General features: G+C 38.5%; 1 protein-coding gene across 1 annotated transcript in view; it reads left to right on the top strand.

Moving 5' to 3' along the window:
* Nucleotides 1-22,956, top strand: part of DNAH11 (dynein axonemal heavy chain 11) — a 281,712-nt gene that overhangs the window by 186,192 nt on the left and 72,564 nt on the right. Inside the window, 5 exon segments of the mRNA XM_059728936.1 lie at nucleotides 1,958-2,119; nucleotides 11,695-11,928; nucleotides 13,919-14,065; nucleotides 18,235-18,348; nucleotides 22,783-22,926. Of these exon segments, the coding sequence (XP_059584919.1) occupies nucleotides 1,958-2,119; nucleotides 11,695-11,928; nucleotides 13,919-14,065; nucleotides 18,235-18,348; nucleotides 22,783-22,926 (801 nt within the window).

Raw genomic sequence — 22,956 nt, 5'->3', positions numbered from 1 at the left:
TCATATATAGGGTTTTTCTCCTCTTTAGCAAGTTCAGTTACCTCCTTCTTATTTTGTTCCCACTTTGCACTTTAGTCTTGTTATCTCTTCCCTCCTTTTTCTTGTTCCCTCCATTCTTTCTCCCAGTCACCCTTAACTGTCTTCTTTTCTTTCATAGTACCTGTTTTTTACTCTCGTCTCTCCTCCTCAGTCCCATCATGGTCTCCAGCAAAAGTTGTGTTCTTTAAAGTGACATTGTGGACAATAGCATCCCCTTCTGAAGAGAGCATTAGGACCAGTATATAATTGTCAGGCCAGGCTTGATCCCTTTTAGCAAGTGCCACTTTGAGGAATATAGCATAAATGGTCCCAGTTCTGAATTCATCTGGCATAATCTCTATTATTTGAATGATAAAAGATTTCCTTGTTTTGGGTACTTTCTGCTAACATTTATTCACCTTTGCCCATAAAGGGAAATAGATTACTACAAATTCTCTCCTTGTGTTACCCCCCATGGGATAGGAATTTGTAATATATTATTCTGCAGTAGCTAACCTTTTGCATTTTTCAGGTAACTTATTTGTGACATTTTCTAGATATCACAGCAGAATAGGAAAGCAGTTCTCCGTGATTATGTTCTATTCACGCCGACTTGTACCCCTTTTCCTTCCTTTCCCAAGGGCTTACATCCATATCAAATGTTATTCTTGACTAACCTCCTCTATTCTTCATCCTTTCCTTTCCTTTTCTTTCCTTGTCTTATTTCACCCTTGTCTATTTCCCCATACTCAGCTTTGTTCATCTCTCCTCTTTGCCTTCCTTTTAAGCCATCCCAGCTTTTCTTCCTGACAGTTTTCTGTGAATACATTATAACAGATAACTATAGAGGCAGAATAAACCTATCATCTATCTGGTGTGACCTGCCAGTTCCTGTCCTGGCTTCTGTAGTTGCTAGGGAAGATGACCATCAATTATGGGTGCTTTTGTTTTAGTGAAAATACCATATGGGTATTTTCCATTGAAATTAAAAGTATTAAGATATTTAATCAAACATGTTAATACCTCATGATGGTAGCTGTTCCTATAATTAAAGAAGTAATATATTTCATTAGAAGTGCACAGAACCAGGTAGAAGGGAAAGACTCCATCTTCTAACAGTGTAGGAGAGTTGAAGCATTGTAGCCATGCTGCTTCAAGACATATAGAAGAGGCAAAGGTTTTTTTGGTGATTTTATTTATTTATTTTTTAAATAAATGTTAATTGGATGTTAGACAAGCTTTTGGCATGGAACGACCTGAGGATTGGCACTTTGTGCCTGAAACCTTGTCTAACAAGTCTCCCAACTCTACAGTTGTTAGCCCAATAAAAGGTATCGCCAAAAAAAAAAAATCTCACCTTTCTAACAGTTTCATGCTTGATATTCAGCTGATTATCCCAAGGGCCATACAATTGTCTAAAGCCATACATAATACTCCCTAAAAGATATTAGTTACACTAGCCCCTCACCCCCTCCTCAATAAATTGCATATTTTGGGATGGTTTTCTTTGGTTTAGAAACTATATTTAGCCTTTCACAAAAAATACATGATCCCTTTTCATTCCTCAAAGTATATTTCATGACACTACAGAGGGCTATTAAAATGTCAATAAATAATTGTGCCAGATTCAGAAATGAGGAATTATATCACACTGCCTACCTGAATGGGTAGATTTTGGCTTTCTGTGTTGACAAGCCTGTATCTTAACACACAAGGTTGCATTGTTTGTACAATATGCAATATATGGGGTGAAAGGCCTACTTGCAGAAATTAAAATTCCAGTTTAACTGTGTTCAATTAACTGCTACATTGATTGGAATTTCAGCTTGTGAACTCACTGGAAATGGCTCATTGCCATGGTTTGCTACGTTCCTTCCTTTGATCGCTTCCACTTGCCATGTAATTCTTTACTCTCTCTTTTCCCTCTTCATCTCCACAGATCATTTTGTGCTTCTCTCCAGTTGGCTCCATGCTGAGAATTAGAGCTCGGAAGTTCCCAGCCATAGTTAACTGCACAGCTATTGACTGGTTTCATGAGTGGCCGCAGGAGGCCCTGCACTCCGTCAGCAGGAGGTTCATTGAAGAAACGGAGGGGATTGAGGTACAGAGTTTCAAGCTCGTCAGTCATATGGGAAAGCAACAGAGATCTCCAAAAGATCAAAAACTGAATAAACTAGAAAAACAATTTTCTTTTTATGCCTTTGCATGTTTGTCTTCCTTTAAAGGTTATAAAGCTCACCGCAGCTACTGACTGCATTTCTAGGACATGTCACTCCCTATTCCCTCAGCAGAAGTTAGAGAGCAATCAGGCAATCGGGGTAGCAGAGAAAAACAAATAATGCAAGTCACTGTTCTGTCTTCCTCACAGAATCTGGACTATTTGAGATCCTGCAGGCATAGGATTCCCCCATGTAATGGGATTTATTTAACCCTATAATTAGCTGTAGTTACTACCATCAATAATTTGGTCCAAATATTGAACTTTTCAACTTGAATTGCTATCTCCATCCAAGTTTCCAGTTTTCTCCTCTCTGAATTTTTGGACAGGTTGAAATCTTCCTAGCAGCTGCATATGCAGTGCAGTCACCAGTTTAAAACAACGGTTCTGAAAGTATCCATCTGACAGAAAGATAGCATTTGAAACTTTCCCGGAAAATAAATCACACTCCAGTATATGTTCTTGTAAGCTTTCAGTCCAAAAAGAGGTTAAAGATTATTCCTGTGGCATGCGATTACTCCTGTGGTGTTTTTGTTTGTTTGTTTGTTTGTGTGCTCCAGTTTTTCCCCAGTATTTTCTCAGGGGATTAATAGAGAAAGGAGGAAGCTGCTGAATAAGAGACTTTCAAAGGACATTGATATTCCCCTTTGGGGGCTGGCTTGTTTACATCCCTCCTTCAGCTTGATCATGACCTGATAGCATATAGCTGTCTAACAACATTACTGGTACCAATGGTAGAAACTGCTGTGGAAAAATAGATAACCTAATACCAATTAAATTCCTATTATCAAAAGTTCTTGTTACTGTACAGGTCACATTAAACCAGTAAAGATGATTATGCTTGCCTAGCAATTCTGAAAATATTCCACTTCAATTGTAGGGGCGGGGGGAGGAACTGGGATTTTGTACAGTGATCCTCTCGCTGTTTACCTTGACAGGTTTGTGATTCTCACTTCTTTTTTTTTTTAATGCCATTTGAGTGCATTTTCTCACTATGAAGCTAAGGGACTTTCAGCAGGGCCAAGGACAGGTGTGCCAGCTTCTACATGCAGCTCTGTCAAGATAGAATTAGACAGGATTCTGCTGCCCCACACAAGTGAATAGCTTTAACAGGTAGAATCTAATGTGTGTTGAAAGTTAGTTTGGAAAGAACAGTAATAAATATAGTTTCATTTAAAAACCCTTAAGATGTAAGGAAATTTTGGTTTTAGGTCTGTCTAGTGTGGCAACCAGTGTGTAGCAACCCTGACTTTGAGGGAATTGTAGTTTTATCGCTGCTGGGGTGGTGTAGATTGAAGGATCTGCAGTGATTAGAATTGGCACAGGATTTCAAAAGTGCCAGATGAAGAGCTTTGCGTCTTGAGTCAGCTCTCCCTTGGCAGAAAGAAAAACCCCATAGAGAAGGTTTCTAAGCAACTGAACCCAGTGGGGATGACGAAAGTTGCAACTGAAGGTTGGGCAGTGGCAACAGGTAATAAATCTCTTTGAAAAGATCTTGTAGAACTAGTTATATGTAATTGAGGTAATACTTTAGGAAAAGAGGCAACAATTTTGCACAGGATTCATTCTGTGATAGTAACAGATACCTGTTTTCTGTGATGAACTTTAATGATCAGTTCAAAAGCCTGAAGGAGGAATAATCTCTTCCTTTAATGCAAGAGACTGACATGCTCACAGTGTTCATGTTCTAATAAAAAAAATTACAACATAGAATTATTAAAAATAATAACTGTTGATGATTCCAAGATGCAGTTTAGGTCCTTTACCTCTCACACCATTGACAGAGATCAGTGACAAGCCTGCTTTGATATGAAGAGTGACCAATGACATCTACTGGTCATAGAGGGACTTGCTTCAGTTCTAGTCTTAATGTCTCACATCACTGTTTGCTGTACCCTGCTCTCTGGCGGTATACCGATGCCTCCTATAGGATTCTGACAGCAAGAGAGAGATACACTTAGAAATCCTTCCTGCTTTATATGTATCACACCCAAATTAAACCTTCTGTATTTTAATACCTTGTGAAATATTTAGAGTAGTGTTGGAAATCTTGAACGTGTGGGGTTTTTTATTGCATTACCAACTTGCACATTTCCATATAGTTCAAAAAACTGATTATATGCAGAACTGTTCATTGAATTTTTTAACCTACTGCATTGATAATACAACTGAAGCAATTTAGGCATTTTAATATTAAGGCTTTTAACTGACTATGTTAAAAATACTGTTGTTATAGGTTGCATCTTGGAGATTTAGGAAAAATTCATAATTCATTGACATAAGAAAATGTGCATGTATGTGTGATTCCCTTCTCTGCATGTGTACAAAAGAGTGCATAACTGGCTGTAAATAAATATTTTTTCTTTTCAGTTGCCTAATACTGAAATAAATAGAAACTACCAAAATAGACAAAATAATTTGACACTTTATTGTAATCAGACTTCAGATTCTGTGTTTCCTCACTGTCATGTCAGAGCAATATTTGACACACGAAACAATCCAGGTCACACCTGTGGGTAGATGAAATCAATTAAGACTAGCGTGGAAAGAGTGCAAAAAGACCAACAAGAGAATGAGAGGAGGATTTGTAGGCGGAAAAAAGGTGGACTTGGAACAGAGGTGATCCAAGTTACTGTGAAAAAAGAGAGAATATAACACAATTATGTTTAAACCGCCCCCCCCCCCCCAAAAAAAAAAAAAAAAACGACAAGGAAAAGAAAAGAATCAGAAAGACAAGCAAGGTATGCAAGAAAGTCAGCAAAGAGTGTGTCTGAGGAGAAGTAAAAAAAATGAAGCAAGAATGATCAGGAGGAATAGAAAGTAAAAGGCACAGCAAAGGTGTTTTAGGATATCAAGAGAGCAAGGAAAACACGATAGTAGAGGACCACCCTAAAAAATGAAGATTCTGAGCTACTGTCTGTCCTCTTTTGTTAGCTGAAGATTTATGGATGGGTTATTTTCTTTGTAGAACTTCTCTGTTACATGGATAATTTTATTTGCTTCATTTTACATATTTAAGTCTTTTTTTTCCATTTAGTAGAAGGAGCTGTTTAGCCACAGCTCAGTTGTGCCCAGGCTTTTGGTATAGAATCTGACAATACCATCCAACGCATTATGAAGAAGAACACCACATCTACAGTTAAATGATTATCTTATTAGTATAGCTTATGCTTCACTTTTTAATCACCTCAGATGGTTTAAGAATTACAAAGGCTTTAGTAATGAAAAACATCCGTAAAACCAAAGTCTTTAACATGAAAGTGAATTGGAAAAAGAACCATAAAACCTTTGAAAGAGAACAAAATCGTACCAGTAGAATATCACAGCCCCTATAAAAATAATCTGCTGGGTTTACTGCTTAAATTCCCTTAGAGAAAGGAAACAGGAAACCATTCAGACTGAGCTGACTGGAAAAAAAAATGGATTATGGCAACAGTTTAAAGTTTAGACTGTATCTAGAGGTTGAGAGAGAGAAAACAAGGTTTTTCTTCACTGCTAGAGAGAAATCCTGGATCTACTGAAGCCATTGAGAGTTTGAACCCAAAGGCAGATAGGGCCAGAATTTTACCCCAAGAAGGTAGTATGGGTGAAATTACATGTTAGGCATTTAAAACACCAGTGTCCACTTGTTAATGCCTGTTAACTCATGCCCTCTGAGTGTCTCAGAATTTATTCCACTTCAGGTGAGAGTTAACACCTGGGCTGTGCTACCTAGCTCATGTTATGGTAACTTCAGCCTGCAGCATAGAGATAAAATGAGCAATTTACATTCTGCAATTATTCCAGGCTATTCCACTCCCAGCCTCTCACCCCACCAACACCCACAGCATGTTCAGTCATGTTGGAAGCGTAAGCACAGAACTTCATATGAATTGAGCCTGGACTTACACCAACCCTTCTCTCAAGCCACAGCCTTTCAGCCTTTCTCTGTATTTTGAATTATGAGTTTCATCCATTATGAGTACTCCACCGGTTGTCAAGGAAGCTAGGCCCATTTAGATAAAATGTGCTTTAACACACTTAAGTGTATACATTTAAATTTGGCAACAAACCTGCAGATTATGCTCAAGTCCTGGAAAGTGATTTAAAGGGGGGGATGATAATGGACAAACAGCTGAGCATGAGTTCCGAGTATGACGCTAGCACACGGGCTTCTGGGGACCTTGGCTGTATAAACAGAAGTAGAGTAGGGAGGCAGTTATACCTCTCTATACAACATTGGTGAGACTGCTACTGGAATATTGCATACAGTTTAGCATTTTTATAAAGCATCTTAAGTACTATAGAGAGCTTCAAAAGTTTAGGGGAGAACATCCTTGACAATAAAAGACTTAAAAAGCTATTTATTTTATTGAAGGAAAGTAGAGTGGTGACTTGTAATGGTTTATAGAAACTTTAAAGGTAAGAAAATAGTGGATATTGAACAGTTCTTTAATCTAGCAGAAAAAGGCATTAGAAGAACCAGGTGAAGCCAGACAAACTCAGATTAGAGAGAAAGCACATTTTTAACAATATGAGAGATTTGCAATGGACCAACCACCAGGGGAAGTGGTCGCTTCCTTACCTCTTAAAGTCTTCGGATCTAGTCTGGATGCTTTCCTGGAAGTTGCTTTAACCAAACACAAATTATTCAGCTGGAAGATGCTGGTCATGCTATACAATAACAGAGGATAAAAGAGATTTAAAATCACAATCCTCTTCCATGCATCTCTCAAGTGTATTATAGCAAACAACTTCCTCTCTCTGCAGTGGCAGGACACTGACAGTGCCCTTGTTCCCATGATTTATCTGTGGAAAGTTAGGGTGTTCTTGGTGTCTTTGTGTCCTGTGCCTGGAAGTTGTGGATAAGAGTTGTTCATGTAGTTTTAAGAATATATTAGAGAAACACTTCTGTAGGATGGCTTAGATGGGGATGGTCCTGCCATGAGCGGAGGTATAGATGACCTCCTGAGGTCCCTTCTAACCTTACTTTTCTAGGATTCTAGTAATACCATGAATTTTGGTGGGCATTATTTTCCCTTTAAAAAAAATTAAACACAAATTGATGCACGTGCTTTCACACACAATCTGTAAAAAGGTCCCTGTGTAGCAATATTGATATTTAAATGCTTAGTATTGGGCTTAAGTGATTTGTACAACTTTTGGGTGTGTCTTTATGATAGAATGCAATAAGCTAGTTTGGATACTAGAAGCAGTATGGCCGTGTTAACCCCACACTCTGGTTGCACTTAGCTATTATACACTGCCTCTCAGGGTATTTCTTGACAACAGTGTATTATGTTATGTAAATATACCCTTCATTTGGGACTGAAGTAATACTCTAAAACTCGCACCTTAGAACCATATAATATGTATACCCTATTTAAAGGGTTTAACCTTCATATGATACCTAATCTTTGCTTCCTACAACCAACTGTATTCACATCATAACAGACATCATGGAGTAAGAGAATCAGTAATTGGTGAACAAAACAAATGTCTGCTCTCTTCTGAAGTTCTACTGCTGTGATCTCTTGTACCTTAGTACTAGAGGCTCCATAGTAAAGTATACAGCTTAAGAAAATATGCCATTCTTTAATGTACTCACTGTATTTAAGAGATACAGTGAAACTCAATTTAACATATGATGAAATGCAGCTGGAAATAACTGTCCTGTCTGGTTCCAAAAACTAACAAAGGGTAGGTTTCCCTCTCTGTTTTGATAACTGCCTCAATTACACAATCAAGTAGTTCTGGGGCATCTCTTATTTCTGCTGTTTGCTTGATGTAATTTCAGCTAATGGTGCTTGTTGCCAAAAGCTAAGTTCTATAGTCAGAAGGCTGAATAGCTGGTTTGGCAATGAAGGATTTAGAATCTAAGGAAAGCAATACATGGACTTATTCATGGAAAACTCCTCTTAACTCCAGTAGAAACCATGCGTGAATGAAAGCCAGTACTCTACAGTCTAAAGTAAAGTGGTTTTCTTGATGCATTGGGAGTAAAGGGGGTTCAAAAAACAACAACCCCAAACTGTTCCTTTTTACTTTATTTTAATTGGATACAAACTCACAGTCCAGTCTTCTTTAGGCGTATAGAATATATTTGACTTAAAACAAACTTATCTGGAGCATAGGTTCATTCCCTCTTTATATTTCTGAGTGCTTGGCAGTTAAATCAGTTTTTTCATGGTATCAACTGTGGTTTTTTAAATAAAGAAGGCCAAATTAGCAATAATAATTTTCTTTGGCTGCATCCTTGAATGGGCTTATATTGAAAAATACAATGTAGTATTACAAAAAAAACCTGGAGATAAATGAATGGCAGAATAAATAATTTATGCTAATGAAATTACTGCAATTAGTAGTTCCACAATGACCCTTTTAAAAGCCACAGCTGTTAATGTCAGGAAGTGCTGTCACTGCTGACCTTATCATAAGAGAAAGTGACAAATTGAAAATGCAGGGAAGACCAATCATCAAAGAGGTCTGTTCGGGAACGATTAGTGTTTTCTGAAAAACAGTGTGAATTACAACCAGCTGCTCTCTGGCTCGGCATGTCTCCCATGCTGTGCCATTTTGTTAAGCTTGATAACAATAGTTATTTTGCCCCATTGAGACAAGTTGTCTCAGGCCACTTCCAGCTCTACCGGAACCCACTTCTTCCCTCACTGATTTACAAATGAAACTGTTGTTAGAGTGCTTTTCAGTATTGCTGAGTAGAGACTTCTCATAAGGATCATGACTGAGTACCAGCCAGTTAGAATGTAAGAAGGGTGTCTTTGGCCAGGAAGGTCACTTCTACTGTAAAGTTCGTGGGCATAACAGACATTCAAAAAGAAAGAGACTGAAACAAATTTCTGTTTGAGGCTGTATTGTTCAACTGTGCCTAAAATGTTTATTTCTGCTGTCTGGCCTCCCTTTAAAACAGATTTGTCTTTTACTTCTTGATATTGGCTGGTTTGTGCCACCTTTATTCTAACAAAGGATGTTCAAGCTCTTATTCACTTAAGATTTTTAAAGGCAATATAGTTCAGCTCTCCCCCTTTGCAATAATTTCTGCATTAGGTCCTTGCTTCTAATGTCTGTTGTTGCAGTCAGTAATGAAGCTGGTATTTTTTTAAGCTTGCTTTAAAAGCCTCGAAAAATAATGAGGTTTCTTACTGAGAAAAATTGTAAGTCTATCTGCACCAGCCTGATTGTAATATTAATGATGTAGGCTTGAAACGTTTAACTGCATCAACAACTACTCATGAGCAGTTTTCCAAAAGATCTCTAAGCATTATTGACAATGCTTTGGTAAATTATGTGTGACTTTCCTAAGAGTTGGTGTAGCTCATTTAATTCATATTAATTGATTTTTAGGCTTCACTTGATTAATTGAACTGGGTTCATCTTGTACAGAATGCAATAAATAATCATTAAAATGAGGGAGATGTGACTCCACAAATTATAAAGTTAAGTATGTTAGAAGTCATAGAGGACAAAATGGAAGTTAGTTATAACAATGGACTTAAGTCATCATAGCAGCATTTTCTGTTCATTTTTATACGTAATAGAGGGGGAGTAAGTTTAAACCATGAAATACTTTTCCTTAGCCCTATATAATGGATATACACGAGTGTACAGGCAGTCCTCGACTTACAACGTTTTGAGTTGCAATGTTTCTCACTTACAACGATTATAAATTGACAACCTGTTTCAACTTTGACGTCAGTTTCGACTTTTACAACACTTGATCCTATGTGACACCATGCCAGCGAACAAGTTTGCTGTGTCGCTCATCTCCCTGGAGAACATCTGTCCAAACTTCCCTGGACACTTTCTTTAAGGAAGCAGACAAGACAACAGAAGAACCTGCAGCCAAGACTCCTGAGAAGACTCCAGGCAAGAACCCTTCAAAAAGTTCAACCAAGAGCCTTTCAAAAAGTCCAGCAAAGTCACCTCAAAGAAGTCCTTCCAAATCAAAATGATTGCTATTTACAATATAAATACATTAATGTAGCTATATTACTCATCTATAATTGATTGAGTACAAAATTCTGGTGAAACAAATTTGGAGTACAAATTTGGTGAAAATAGGGTATCGGGCCTTGGTTCAGGAACCAATCCCCCATTTCTAACCTTGTTTCTTATGAGAAAATTGGTCCCGAGTTACAACGTTTCGACTTAAGGTGTGGTTTTCAAGAACCAATTATGTCATAAGTCCGAGAACTGCCTGTATTCATGCATGTGTACACTTCATATTCTTAAATTGTGTATTTAAAAAAAAAAAAAGCCTGTGACTAATTCTCATGAGCTTTCTATTCCTGGCTTTCTCCTAGTGAACAGTGTTCTAAATCAAAATAAGACTGTTATGAGCAGGTTTTATTTTGAAATAGTAGGAATTAAATGAACTCAAAGACTTCCCTTTGAAATTTTTCCTTTGAAATCCTCCCTTCTTCTCCACTTACACCAAGTGGGTGAAGACAACGTACTCCAGCCAAACTATTGTGGCTGACTTCAACATACATGAAATAATTGATTGAATATCTAATATAGTACCAACTGAAATCAATGAAAAAGTTCCTTTGACTTCAGTAGGCATTGGGTGGGGTCTTGAGGACCTGGACACATGGCATATTTGCTCTGGTATAATTTACATAGTTTTCACTGGTCCAAAAAAACAATGTCAGGATCCAGAGTAGAAAGAACTATACTGTTGGTCCAATAATAGGTATCACCAAAAAACCTTGCTTCTTCCACAAATCTTTATAGTAGTTTTAATGTAGACACATAGCATGTGATTTTTAAGCTTCTCAGCATTGTCTAACCTGATTCCTGTTCCAGTAAATGTGAGTTTTATTACTGGCCTTCAGCAAATCAGTGATGTAAGAACTGGAAACTTCTGAAGTACTCTCATATGAACCCCAATCCTATTTGATTCAAGTCAGTGGCATGATTTCTTTTGTCTTCAGTAGGAATAGGATTCTGGATGATGACAGTGGGGTTTTTAGGGATCAGTGGGGTGAAAGCAAGACTATGATGTACCTTTTATTTTAATTTTGACCTGAAATTAGGTTTTTAGGATTGTCACATTAAAATGTCCAAATCCTCAAACATTAACTCTAGATTTAAGGATAAAATAGGGTTCATCTCTTATGACTTTTAGCTTTTTGAGATACTTAAAAATAATTTAAATATATTGCGAAATATGTAGTGTGCAGTTTCTATGGGACTGAAATCATACGTTGACTTGGCAGCTAATTATACATTAAATGTATTATATTTTTTAAAAAATTGGAGGGGGAGAATCATTTAGCTTATTTTTATATTATGACTGGCAGAGTTATGTTATGAATTCAAATCTGAAAATTATTCTCAGTAGTGATGCTTGCTTAGTTTTGTAACTTAACCTGATGTATACAGCTGTGTCTAAAGTTTGAATGTTTTGTCACAATAGTGTTTACATGTGTTTCTTTTCCTCTCAATATTTCATTAAGCCACACATTCAAGATTCCATTTGCCATTTCATGGTATATGCTCACACCGCTGTGAATGACCTGAGTGCCAAATATCACCAGAATGAGAGGCAATATAACTACACCACTCCTAAAAGTTTCCTGGAGCAAATAACATTGTATAAAATCTTTCTGGAGAAGAAACGTGAGCAGATATCCAAACGCATGGAACACCTGATGAATGGCATTAAGAAGCTAAAAACAACAGCTTCTCAGGTAAGCTGTCACATTAAGAAAGATACTCACATTATTTCTCTCTGTGACCCCTCTGCCCATACATCTTCCCTTTTTTTAAGGAAACTATTTTGTTTTCAGTCCTACACAATAATTGCCGCTAACTGTATATACAAATGTCTCAACACTTTTTTTCATTAGACTAGTTAGCTCTGGGATATAAAGTCAATGCTATACAGGAGTTCCCTGATGCTTGAAAATGTCTTTAATTGTATGTAGTATCTTTCCAGCTCAAAGTGTCTCAAGATGCTTTTAAGAGAAATGGGTTTACATGCATCTGGTCTGGGATTGCCATAATCTTGAAATGTATTTATTAAAAACAAAAGGGGTTTGTGTTCTATATATAAAATATAAGTATTTCAAATTCCACAGGTACAGTATTTGCACAGCATTGTGCTAGTGCCTGAGAATCCGGAATGAAAGCCAACTCATTTATTCTCTTTGTTTAAGACATGGAACAACATAAATGGCCAAAGTAAAAGCTTAAAGGCAAATTAAGACTTTAAAAAGATCAGTTTTAATCATCTAAGGTGCTCTTAGAAACACAATAATGCATTAATAAGATTTTTAATTTGATATTTGCTGTGCAGGCAAAAGAGCAACTTCACACAGAGCTTTGTAACTGAATTAATGTTTTATGACCTGGAGCATTGCATAACAATTTTAAATGGAACTCCCTCAAATTTATCATGAAGCAATGAAAAATCAGATGAAATCTATAAAATCTATGGGTGGAGGGATTTGGTTTGTACAGTAGCTTTTGTGAAAGAGACTGTAGTACCAATGCCAGGGCTTTATCTCCTTCTCTCTTCAAAATGGGTCATGAATTTAAAAATCAAAAAGAAAAAATGATCTGCCTTTTAAAAAGCCTCGTGGGGCATTTGGAAGGATAGGGAAGCCGAAGTGCTTATTTGTGTTCAATCATGATCCAGTTAGCAGGATTAATAATCAATGTTGGGAGACCAAATGGTATATAGGTGTCCTGGTGCCTCAGGAGTGTTAAGTGTAAAGGTTCTCTGAGTTCTAACACGAGGAAGTCGACAAGTTTTGTAACTACCAGGAATTGTCAGGAAGTGTGGGGTGGTTTCAGGTTTCCTCCTAAACAATTTTTAGCAAACAAAAAGGATCTTCCAACCCTCTGCTGGCTTGGAATTTTAGTCCCACTAATAACTTTCTTTCTCAAACTTGGCATCAGTTTCCATATCAGGTTAGGCAGAATCTCTTTTTGCTTAATGGTGTATCCTGTCATATCAACCATATAAGATGCTTGGAGGGGTAGGAAAAACTGAAGTGAATACACACACACACACACACACACACACACACACACACACCCCTGATGAATGAAAATTTTATATATATATAAAAATTTTTAAACATTTCTCTTTCCCTTACCCATGGAAAATATGTTCCTGGATATTTTTATATGACCCGTCAGGTGATAAATTGCTCTTACAGCAAACTGGTGGCCTTTGTTAATCAATACCTGAATTTCTCTAAACCCCTTGGCAAGTCTCCTTTGGAGTTATTGCTTCAAAGTGATTGTTGAGCATTTTCCAACATGTCCTGTTGCTGCTACTTATATTGTTGCATCAGTGCCAGGCCCTGTGGCAAGGAGTTGAGATATCTGGTTTCAAGAACATCTTGGGCTCTCGGAAACTGGATGACTTAGTGTTTGGGCACAGTTCTGGTGGGTGTGGTTAGATTGCTTTGTATAATGTGTTAGATCAACAAACGTCTTTGAGCCAGAAGAATTGAGCTACTGTATGGAAACAAACCTCAACAGGTAAATATGGAAAATAAGGTGTGGTTACTGTTGAACTTTGAAATCTTATTTGATCTTTGTTTCCAATGCCAGTTTTTATCCAAGTATCATACATTTATAGAAAGGGGACATACATGTTTTATAAGCTTTTAGGAATACACCTAATAACAATGGCTTCAAAATAATGTTGTCTTTATTCTACTATAGGTAGAGGACCTAAAATCCAAACTTGCCTCTCAAGAGGCAGAACTGCAACTGAGGAATCAAGATGCTGAAGCTTTGATTACTAAGATAGGGCTTCAGACTGAGAAAGTGAGCCAGGAAAAGGCCATTGCTGATGCTGAAGAGCAGAAGGTCAGCCTAATTCCATCGTTTAGTGCTGTTGAGCTATATTTAGCACAAAATAAACCTTTGTAGGTGAAGAGTTTTGAACAACTTCCTCTCCGGGGAGCATAAAATCTAAAGAATTATTATACTTACACATGTAACAGCATTTCACACCATGATTACCACTTGACCTTTCTTTACATTATGCATTTTCCCAACCTTTTAGCTCTTTTAATGATATGAAAGAACAATAAATACTGAGCTCATTCAAGCATATAATGGATGTGGATCTTGAGAATCAGGTCTATTTGTAATACAGGAAAGGTCATGGAGCCATCTCTGAGCACTTCAGGTTTATAAAGGCTTTGGGGTTTTAGGTAAATTAGAGGACTTAATTATTATAGACATCCGTCCCACTGCCTTCCTATATTTAAAATTATTTTAGAATTCAAAATTTGGAAATAGAGCCTCTATAAAAGATGTGTTAGCAATCTAGATGCTTCATTTGGACTTTTTCTCCATTCAGCTTAGCTTTAAGGAAGTAACTAATTTAGCTGTTAAAAAGATAGAATAGCTTCTGCTGTTAACCTTCAGTGATGGATAGGTTTCATGAAGGGTTTCATTCTGAATCAAAACCACAAACCATCAAATAGACCATCCTGTTTATAGTAAAAATATCACTAATATATTTTAATATCATGTGGTAACTACAGATGTATTTAAGTTCCCCCAGACTTTAGGCACAATTAACGTGTGAAGGACGAGCACATTTCCATTATCAACACCAGAGAGAGGAGTTTTCTAATATTTCAGAACACTTGATTATTTTGATGTTTTTATTTCAGGCAATTAAAACTTTAGGTTGTAACTGTCAGGTGAGGTGTCAAACCTTTTACTTTTTTTGTGATGATCAGTTAGCTGTTTCACCCTCAAACTTTCAGCCTCATTCTGCTTTCACTGAAGACAAAGGAGTGGGTACACTGTTAGGACTTTTGTATTGCCCCAGTTTCTGTTAATTTACATCAATGTTACACACCAATTTTTATACAAGAATAAGCTTAAAGTCAAATAGTGGTGTTAAATTTGCCTATATTGGACTGGAGAGATCAGGATCTCATCAATCATTTTTTTCAAGGGTCATTTTCCTGAATGGTTCCAATGAATGTAGTAGGATCATCAGGAAATATCCTTAACATAAACGTCTAATGAAGTAATTTTAATTAAGTACAATACATGGCATGATTATCCTGGGATAATCACACCTCTAGGCAATTTTTTCAGGCTTGAGGCACAACTTCGTGCCTTTAACAATTACTACACTCTCTTTAGTTGCTTTATTGCTCTTCCAAACAATTTTAATGGGGCTGATGGCATCTTTCTGTGTTATGTCAGTCTAAAGCTATTTTAAAAAGCAGATGATTTATAAACATTAATATGAGCCTTTAATTTTGTTTAATATAAAAAGGGATCTGCAAATAAGGATTCATTTTCTAGCTAAGTAGACCATGAATATTTTTCATAATTGATAAAAATTGATCATGCTTCTTTTAATTATTTTAGCTTTCCCTCTGTATTGGTTTTTAATTAAAAGTTATGAGAGCTTGCTAAGTTTTAAAGCTTTTCCCAGATTCTGCCTTGAGTGATTCCCTGCCCATAAAGAAGTGAATAAGTAGGGTCATCTAGTCTAGATGCCCAGACATATGGCATAACTCTAAATTTGCACAAAAGGCTAGAAGAATTTGCTTATGGCCATTGCTTATATTGAGTTTTAAAGATTGGTAATGCAGTTGCTGCTGTCTTGTGGGTGATTGCAGTTACTCTCTGGTGACATCAGTCTGCCATATCAGACTGGTCTTACAGATGTAGGCATATTGTGATATGCTTTGCCTTCTGCTAAAGGAGCCAGTCAAAGCAAAAAAATAGGGTCACCATGCTAGTCCAATGTAGTGCCAGAACTGTGACCAGCAGAATCTCTTTGGTAGAATGTTGAGAGGGTGAAACCGGACTGGCTTGCTGTTCCACTCCCCCCAGCTGATATAATGGTCTATATTTATATGGTTTTCCTCAGTCATCACATTCACAAGTCCAATTTCCTTGTGCATAGGACTGTACTGGTTATTTCTAGCTTTCCCAGCAATTTAGCCTTGCCTCAGAAGCCCTGAGGTGTTGACTAACTAAATCAAATGCATAAGCTTTTGTGAGCAACAGCTCATTTCATCAGATGGAGTTGCTCACCTTTACCCTGCCTTCTGCCTGGCTTCAGACTAACAAAGCTAAATACTTCTTTCCAGTCAATTAGTGTGCCTTGTCTACTGTAGAACTTATAGTCTGTTCCCATATATTAATATCAGTATCAGTAGCTTATTTGGACCAGTCCAGCATGATTCGGAGAGGCAATGGGAACACAGTAAGATCTACCATCACATATTCAGCCTAAATTCAGGAAAAATCCAGCCTAAAAACTTGACCACTGTTAGACTTTACTTTGAATAGTGGCTGGCAGCATGTTGTATGCCATTTATTTCTGTTTTGCTAGTTTCTTCAGTTTTCTATGCATGTGTGGAAGTATCTATATTAAATGGAAATATTGGGTTGCTGCCAGTGCAAACTGTTGTAAAAACACTTGCTTTAGTTAAGTCTTTAGATTCTTACTGCTACCGTAGCGCAAATACTAGTATCTTGATTGCTCTAGTGCTGTCTTTCTCTGTAATTAGACATCGTTTAAGCAAGACCTAACAGGAAATATGTGTGAGAAGCTATTTGCCATGAGTTATGAGGTACAAGGATAAAGGATGTATAACTGACTTTAACCCTAGGCAACGTATCCTTAAAAATAAGTAACAATAATCTCCCAAATATGTAACTGCAAGTGATATAAAAACCCTTCATAGAGGCTTGTTGGCATGAGAAATTTTCAGTAATATAACCTGCGTGATTTGATTAGTTATATCAGTGACAAAGTTTGTATGGACACTGTGATTTCAATTTATAGTGGCTTATTCTTATTATTAGCTCAAACCAGAAGAAGAACATCCACAGAGAAGCTTGCTCCAATTGAACTATATTTAAAAATTAACAACTGAAATTAAATCAACACAACTGTCTTGTTCATCAGCACAACTGTCTCTTCCTCCCTTTTCTTCCTTTCTAGAAGCATATTGCACTCTGTATCAGGCTTCAGACTGGTCTTTTTTTCCCCCTCAAAAAGGTAAATGTACTGAAAAATGCAGTTGGATGCTTGTATTTGTGAGTTCAGATCAAATTTGGCAAGAAACTTTTTTTTTTGAAGAAAAAAAGGAAAAATATTTGAAAATAATCAGAATGCTCCAATATTTAGGGTTTTTGTTTTGGAAGCAGCACTTTGCAGGTCAAATGAAATGTTTTGCATCTACCTAAAATCATTTTTTTTTTAATTTCTTCAAAATACCCAAAACTGATGCTTTTTAAAAATTTAATTTCTTTGTCGGGGGTGGAATTGCAACCAAAAAGAAACCCCCATTATTTGCATAGATCCAGTCTAGGGGAGGTATAGAAGAAGCTTGCAGTGTGAAAGAGCTGTATATGATTACTATAAAACCAAAACAAAAAGAAACCCTTACTAATTGATATAAACAAGCGTATACCAACATTAGAAACCTCTGTCTCAGGGTTAAACAGCTATGACCAGATTTGGATTGTGGAAATAAGTTTAACCAGGCCTCTTACTTGATTAAGAGGAGAGACAAACAGAGAGAAAGAGAAGAAAAAAAGATACTGATGCTATGTGTTTTAAAATGTTCTAAAATAAGGAAAAACCTTCATGCCTTGTTTTGTCTGTGTGCAGATGTTAACCTCCTCCTTTCCAGGAACCAAAAAAAACCCCCAAAACACAACACTGATAGCTAATCCCAAAACACAACGTGTTTGCTGAAAAAGTAAACTGCTTACGTGTGACAAACGAATGATCAACATCATTCTGTTTCTCTCAAGGTTGCTTTGTCTGAACTCTGTATCTTTTCTCACTGCCTAAAGTATAAATACGCTTGTAAACTTGTAGAGGTCAGAGCTTCTTTGAGAACCCTCCTTGTGATCACTCGTATAGCTTTAAATAAACCTAGATGGCTCTGCCAATTCTAATACAACCACAACGCAAAGCTTGATTTCTTCCACAGGATCCTTAAGTCCATGTAAAACCTTAAGATTCTTTGTTTGAATAGGTAGCAGCAATCCAAGCAGAAGTATCTCTGAAACAGAGAGAATGTGAGGCTGACCTGAGGAAAGCTGAACCTGCTTTAGTGGCTGCAACAGCAGCCTTGGATACACTTAATAAGGTAAGAGCAAGAAGACAGTTTAATCAATGTCAACAACTTTTCCACATTTTAAAGGATATAACAAACTAAGTTGCTCAGCCAATTGATTATCTATTACATGGTATTACATTTTCTATAAAAATAAAGGAAAGATCAGGAATGAGTTTGAAGACCCTGGAATTGATGAAGCAGTTTAGATAAGAAAGAGCACCTGTATCTTTTGAGTTGTTCTGACTGTCTGGAAGTGTGGCACCACTATGACACCCCTGTGTGACACCACTGTGACATGGGAGTTGTGTGTTTTGGGGTTGAGAAGTGCATGTGTCCAGAAGAAAAACAGAAGTACTGATGTGTAGATTTTTTGCTTCTATTCTAAAAAATAGTATAATAGTGTAATAGTCTTCAGCTTCAACAAATATATAGGGCTTTAAACTAGGTTCATCAAGGGATGGGTATGTATACAGGAATGCCAGCTGGGGGACAGCCAAGCAGGAAGGACATGGAGAGAGTGGTTAGAGAGGTGTCAAAAGGCTGGAATGACATTGGGACGATAGGGAACCGGGGATTACCAATGGGGGACTTAAGTGTCTATACACCAACACTAGGAGTATGGGGAATAAGCAGGAAGAACTAACACTCCTGGTAGCAAATAGGGAATATGATCTCATTGGAATAGCAGAGACCTGGTGGGATGCCAAGCATGACTGGGCTATATGCATAGAGGACTGTAGGCTGCACAGAACGTATTGGGTAGGGAAGAAGGCAGGAGGTGTAGCTCCCCATGTAAAGGAGTGGTATGTCTCCTCAGAGATCCAAATTTGTTCAAGAGAAGGTCAACTTGAGACCCTGTAGGTCAAGATATGGAAGGGACAAGAAGGTGACTTGATGGTCCTCCACACCAAGAGGAGGAGCTGGATCTGGAATTTTACAGAGAACTGATGCAGGCTGCATGTTCAGGGGACATGGTTGTCATGGGTAACCTCAATTACCCTGACATCTGCTGGAAGGAGCACTTGACCAGATCTGACTGGTCATACAGCTTTTTTACCTGCATGGAAGTACTTTATTTAGTACAGGAGGTAAACAGGCCAAGTAGAGAGAAGGCTTTGTTGGATTTGGTCTTAGCCAAAGGGGACAATCTGGTGGGAGATCTGAGGATTGAGGGTAATCTGGGAGATACGGTGATCATGAGATGATAGAATTCATTATCCGTCATTGGGCAGGGAAGTCAGCCAGTAGGGCAGAGGCGCTTGACTTCAGAAAGGCTGACTTCAATGAACTTAGGAAAATAGTGGAAAAGACCCTAAGGGAAGAGGGGTTGGAAGGGAAGGGAGTTAAGGAAGGGTGGTCATTCCTCAAAGGAGTGATCCTCAGAGCACAGAAAAGGTCCATTTCTATATGCAGGAAAGGTGGTAAAGGGGCCAGGAAGCCCTCTTGGCTTACCGCAGTCAAGGAGTGCTTAAAAAAGAAAAAGGACGCTTACAGAGTGTGAAAACAAGGAGTAGTCACCAAGGAGGAATGCACAAGTATAGCCCGTATGTGTAGGGAGAGGGTAAGGAAGGCAAGGGCGGTGACTGAGATCAGGTTGGCAACCAAAATCAAAGACAATAAGAAGTCCTTCTTTAGGTACATAGGGAGAAGGAGGAAAACCAACAGAAATGTGGGGCCCTTGCAGAATGGGACAGGACAGCTCATAACAGGCAGTCACGAGAAAGCTGAACTCTTTAATGAATACTTTGTGTCGGTGTTCCTGCATACAAATAGTAGTCGCCCACCTGGTTGGATACTGGATGGATGCAGGGTATGGGGAAAGGAAATTGCTAAGCAATGGTCAGTGTCGAAGTGGTGAGAAAGCACTTAGAGCGACTGAATGTCTTCAAATCGGGAAGACTGGATGCACTACAGCGAAGAGTGTTGAGGGAATTGACTGGAGTCATTGAAGGACCATTGGCAAAAGTATTTAAAGACTCATGGTGCGCGGAAGAGGTCCTGGAAGACTGGAAAAGGGTCAATGTGGTGCCAATCTTTAAAAAGGGGAAGAAGCAGGATCCGGGAAACTATAGGCTGGTCAGTTTGACCTCAATATCTGGTAAAATTTTGGGAAAAATTATCAAGAAATCCATTTGAGAGACTGGCAGAAGGCATGATGCTGAAAGATAGCTAACATGGCTTTGTTGTGGGCAGGTTGTGTCTGACCAACCTCATCTTCTTCTATGATCAAGTAACAAACTGCATAGATGTGGGAGAAATGTCTCATGTCCTATAATTGGATTTTAAAAAGTCCTTTGATATGGTCTCCCATGACACACTTATATAATAAAAAAACAAACAAACTGGGGGATTGTGGACTGGTAGAGTCCATGGTCAGGTGGGTTGGGAGCTGGCTAAGGGGTCAAACCCAGAGAGTATTAGTGGACGGATCTGAGTCATTTTGGCGGGAAGTGGTCAGCGGAGTCCTGCAGGGTTGAGTTCTTGGCCTTGTGCTGTTAAACATCTTTATCAATGATTTAGATGAAGCTGTGGAAAGTACGCTGGCCAAGTTTTCAGATGATACTAAGTTATGGGGAAAAATGTCACACTAGGGGATAGGATGCAGATCCAAGTGGACCTGGACAAACTGGAAAGGTGGGCAAAGCGGAACTGGATGCAGTTCAATTAGGATAAATGCAGAGTGCTTCATCTGAGGAGAAGTAACCAGAGACATGAATATAGGTTAGGAGGAGATGTCCTGACCAGCATGGTGGCTGAAAGAGACCTCGGGGTTATGACTGATCACAGGATGAACATGAGCTGCCAGTGCAACGCTGTAGTCAACAGAGCTAATAGCATAGTGGGATACATTAGCCAATGCGTTGCGAGTAGGGCTAAGAAGGTGTTATTTCCTCTATACTCGGCGCTGATGAGACCCAACCTGGAGTACTGTGTCCACTCCATGCCACACTTCAAAAAAGATGTGGAGAATCTTGAAAGGGTCCAGAGAAGGGACACAAGAATGATTAAAGGCCTGGAGGGCAAACCTTATGAAGAAAGACTAAGGGATCTGGGAGTGTCCAGCCCTGGGAAGAGAACCCTCAGGGAGGAGTTGGTGGCTGTCTATAAGTATGTAAGGGGTGAATATTGGGAGCTGGGAGAAAAAACTGTTCACTAGGGCATCCCAGGGGATAACAAGGAGCAATGACCATAAACTGTTAAAGTATGACTTCAGGTTGGATGTAAGGAAGAACTTCTTTACAGTAAGAGTGACAAGAATCTGGAATAGGCTTCCCAAGGAGGTGGTATAGTCCCCAACCTTGGAAGTCTTCAAGAGGAGACTGGGCAGACACCATGCTGGGATCATTTGATCTCAGCAGTATTCCTGCCCAGAGCAGGGGTGTTGGACTTGATATTTCGAGGTCCCTTCCAGCCCTTAATTTCTATGATAATTTAGTTAGTTAATTTGAATCCAATATGAACTTCTCATGAGAAAAATAGCTTTTGCACTATCTACAGTAGAAAACTGTAGAATCAATGTAAATCAGCTATTCTCAAGCAGGGTGCTAAGGGATGCCGTGCAAAATTAGCATTGTTAAATGTGCAAACATCTATGCACAATTCACAAGATAAATCCAGAGATTCAAATAGGAATTCATAGTGTTTAGTGCTGGTGTACAACCATGTCTTCATTTAAAACTGTTGTTCCATATAGTTGCTGCTCTATTTACTGAATAAAATAAAAAGCAGTGGGATCATAAGCAACCGATAGTCTTCAGAGAGCACAGCTGTAGGCAAGGCCAGTGTAACTGGCCAGGCAGCAGGGACAGCCTCCTAGAGCAACAAATTGAAAGGGGAGGCAAAAAATGGTGTGCAGACACCTCACACACAGAATCACAGAAATTTAAGGTTGGAAGGGACCTCAGGAAGTCACCTAGTCCAACCTCCTGCTCAGAGCAGGACTGTCCCCAACTAGATCATCCCAGCCAAAGCTTTATCTAGCCAGGTCTTAAAAACCTCCAGGGATGGAGATTCTACCACCTTCCTGGGTAACCTGTTCCAGTGTTTTAGTACCCTCCTAGTGGGAAATTTTTTCCTAATACCTAAACTAAACTTCCCTTGCTGCAACTTGAAACCATTGCTCCTTGTTTTGAGAACATCCTCAGTGGAGGCTACCTCAGGAGTCTCTGCAAAAGGGAGCAGTGCAGCTCTGGCATGCCAAACTGCTGCTCTGGGCCTCTGTCTGGTATACTCTCACCAGGTTTCAGGTACATTACAAGAGAAAGCAGCAAAGTTGTTTCCTATGGTGGCAAAAATCCTTGCACTTCTCCTGACTGTAGGTTCTTAATCTCTTTATCCAAATGTTCTATAGTACCTCTCTTGCATCAGCAGATGCATTATTTCTTTGTAGACATCTCTTGCTACATAGGTATCTAACTGTATGCATGGCAACATTCTGCAGATTCTTTTGTGTTTATTTTTTAGGTTAACCTCACAGAACTGAAAGCCTTTCCCAATCCACCAATTGCAGTAACCAATGTTACTGCAGCAGTGATGGTGTTACTGGCTTCTAAAGGCAAAGTGCCCAAAGACCGAAGTTGGAAAGCTGCAAAAGTCTTCATGGGAAAGGTACTGACCTTTAGGAAGAAGAGACAGGAG

This window comes from Alligator mississippiensis, chromosome 5 (genome assembly GCF_030867095.1).
Source record: "Alligator mississippiensis isolate rAllMis1 chromosome 5, rAllMis1, whole genome shotgun sequence".
In the NCBI taxonomy this organism is placed as follows: domain Eukaryota; kingdom Metazoa; phylum Chordata; order Crocodylia; family Alligatoridae; genus Alligator; species Alligator mississippiensis.
The sequence above is the reverse complement of the archived record's forward strand: the minus strand, read 5'-3'. Positions and strand labels throughout refer to the sequence as shown.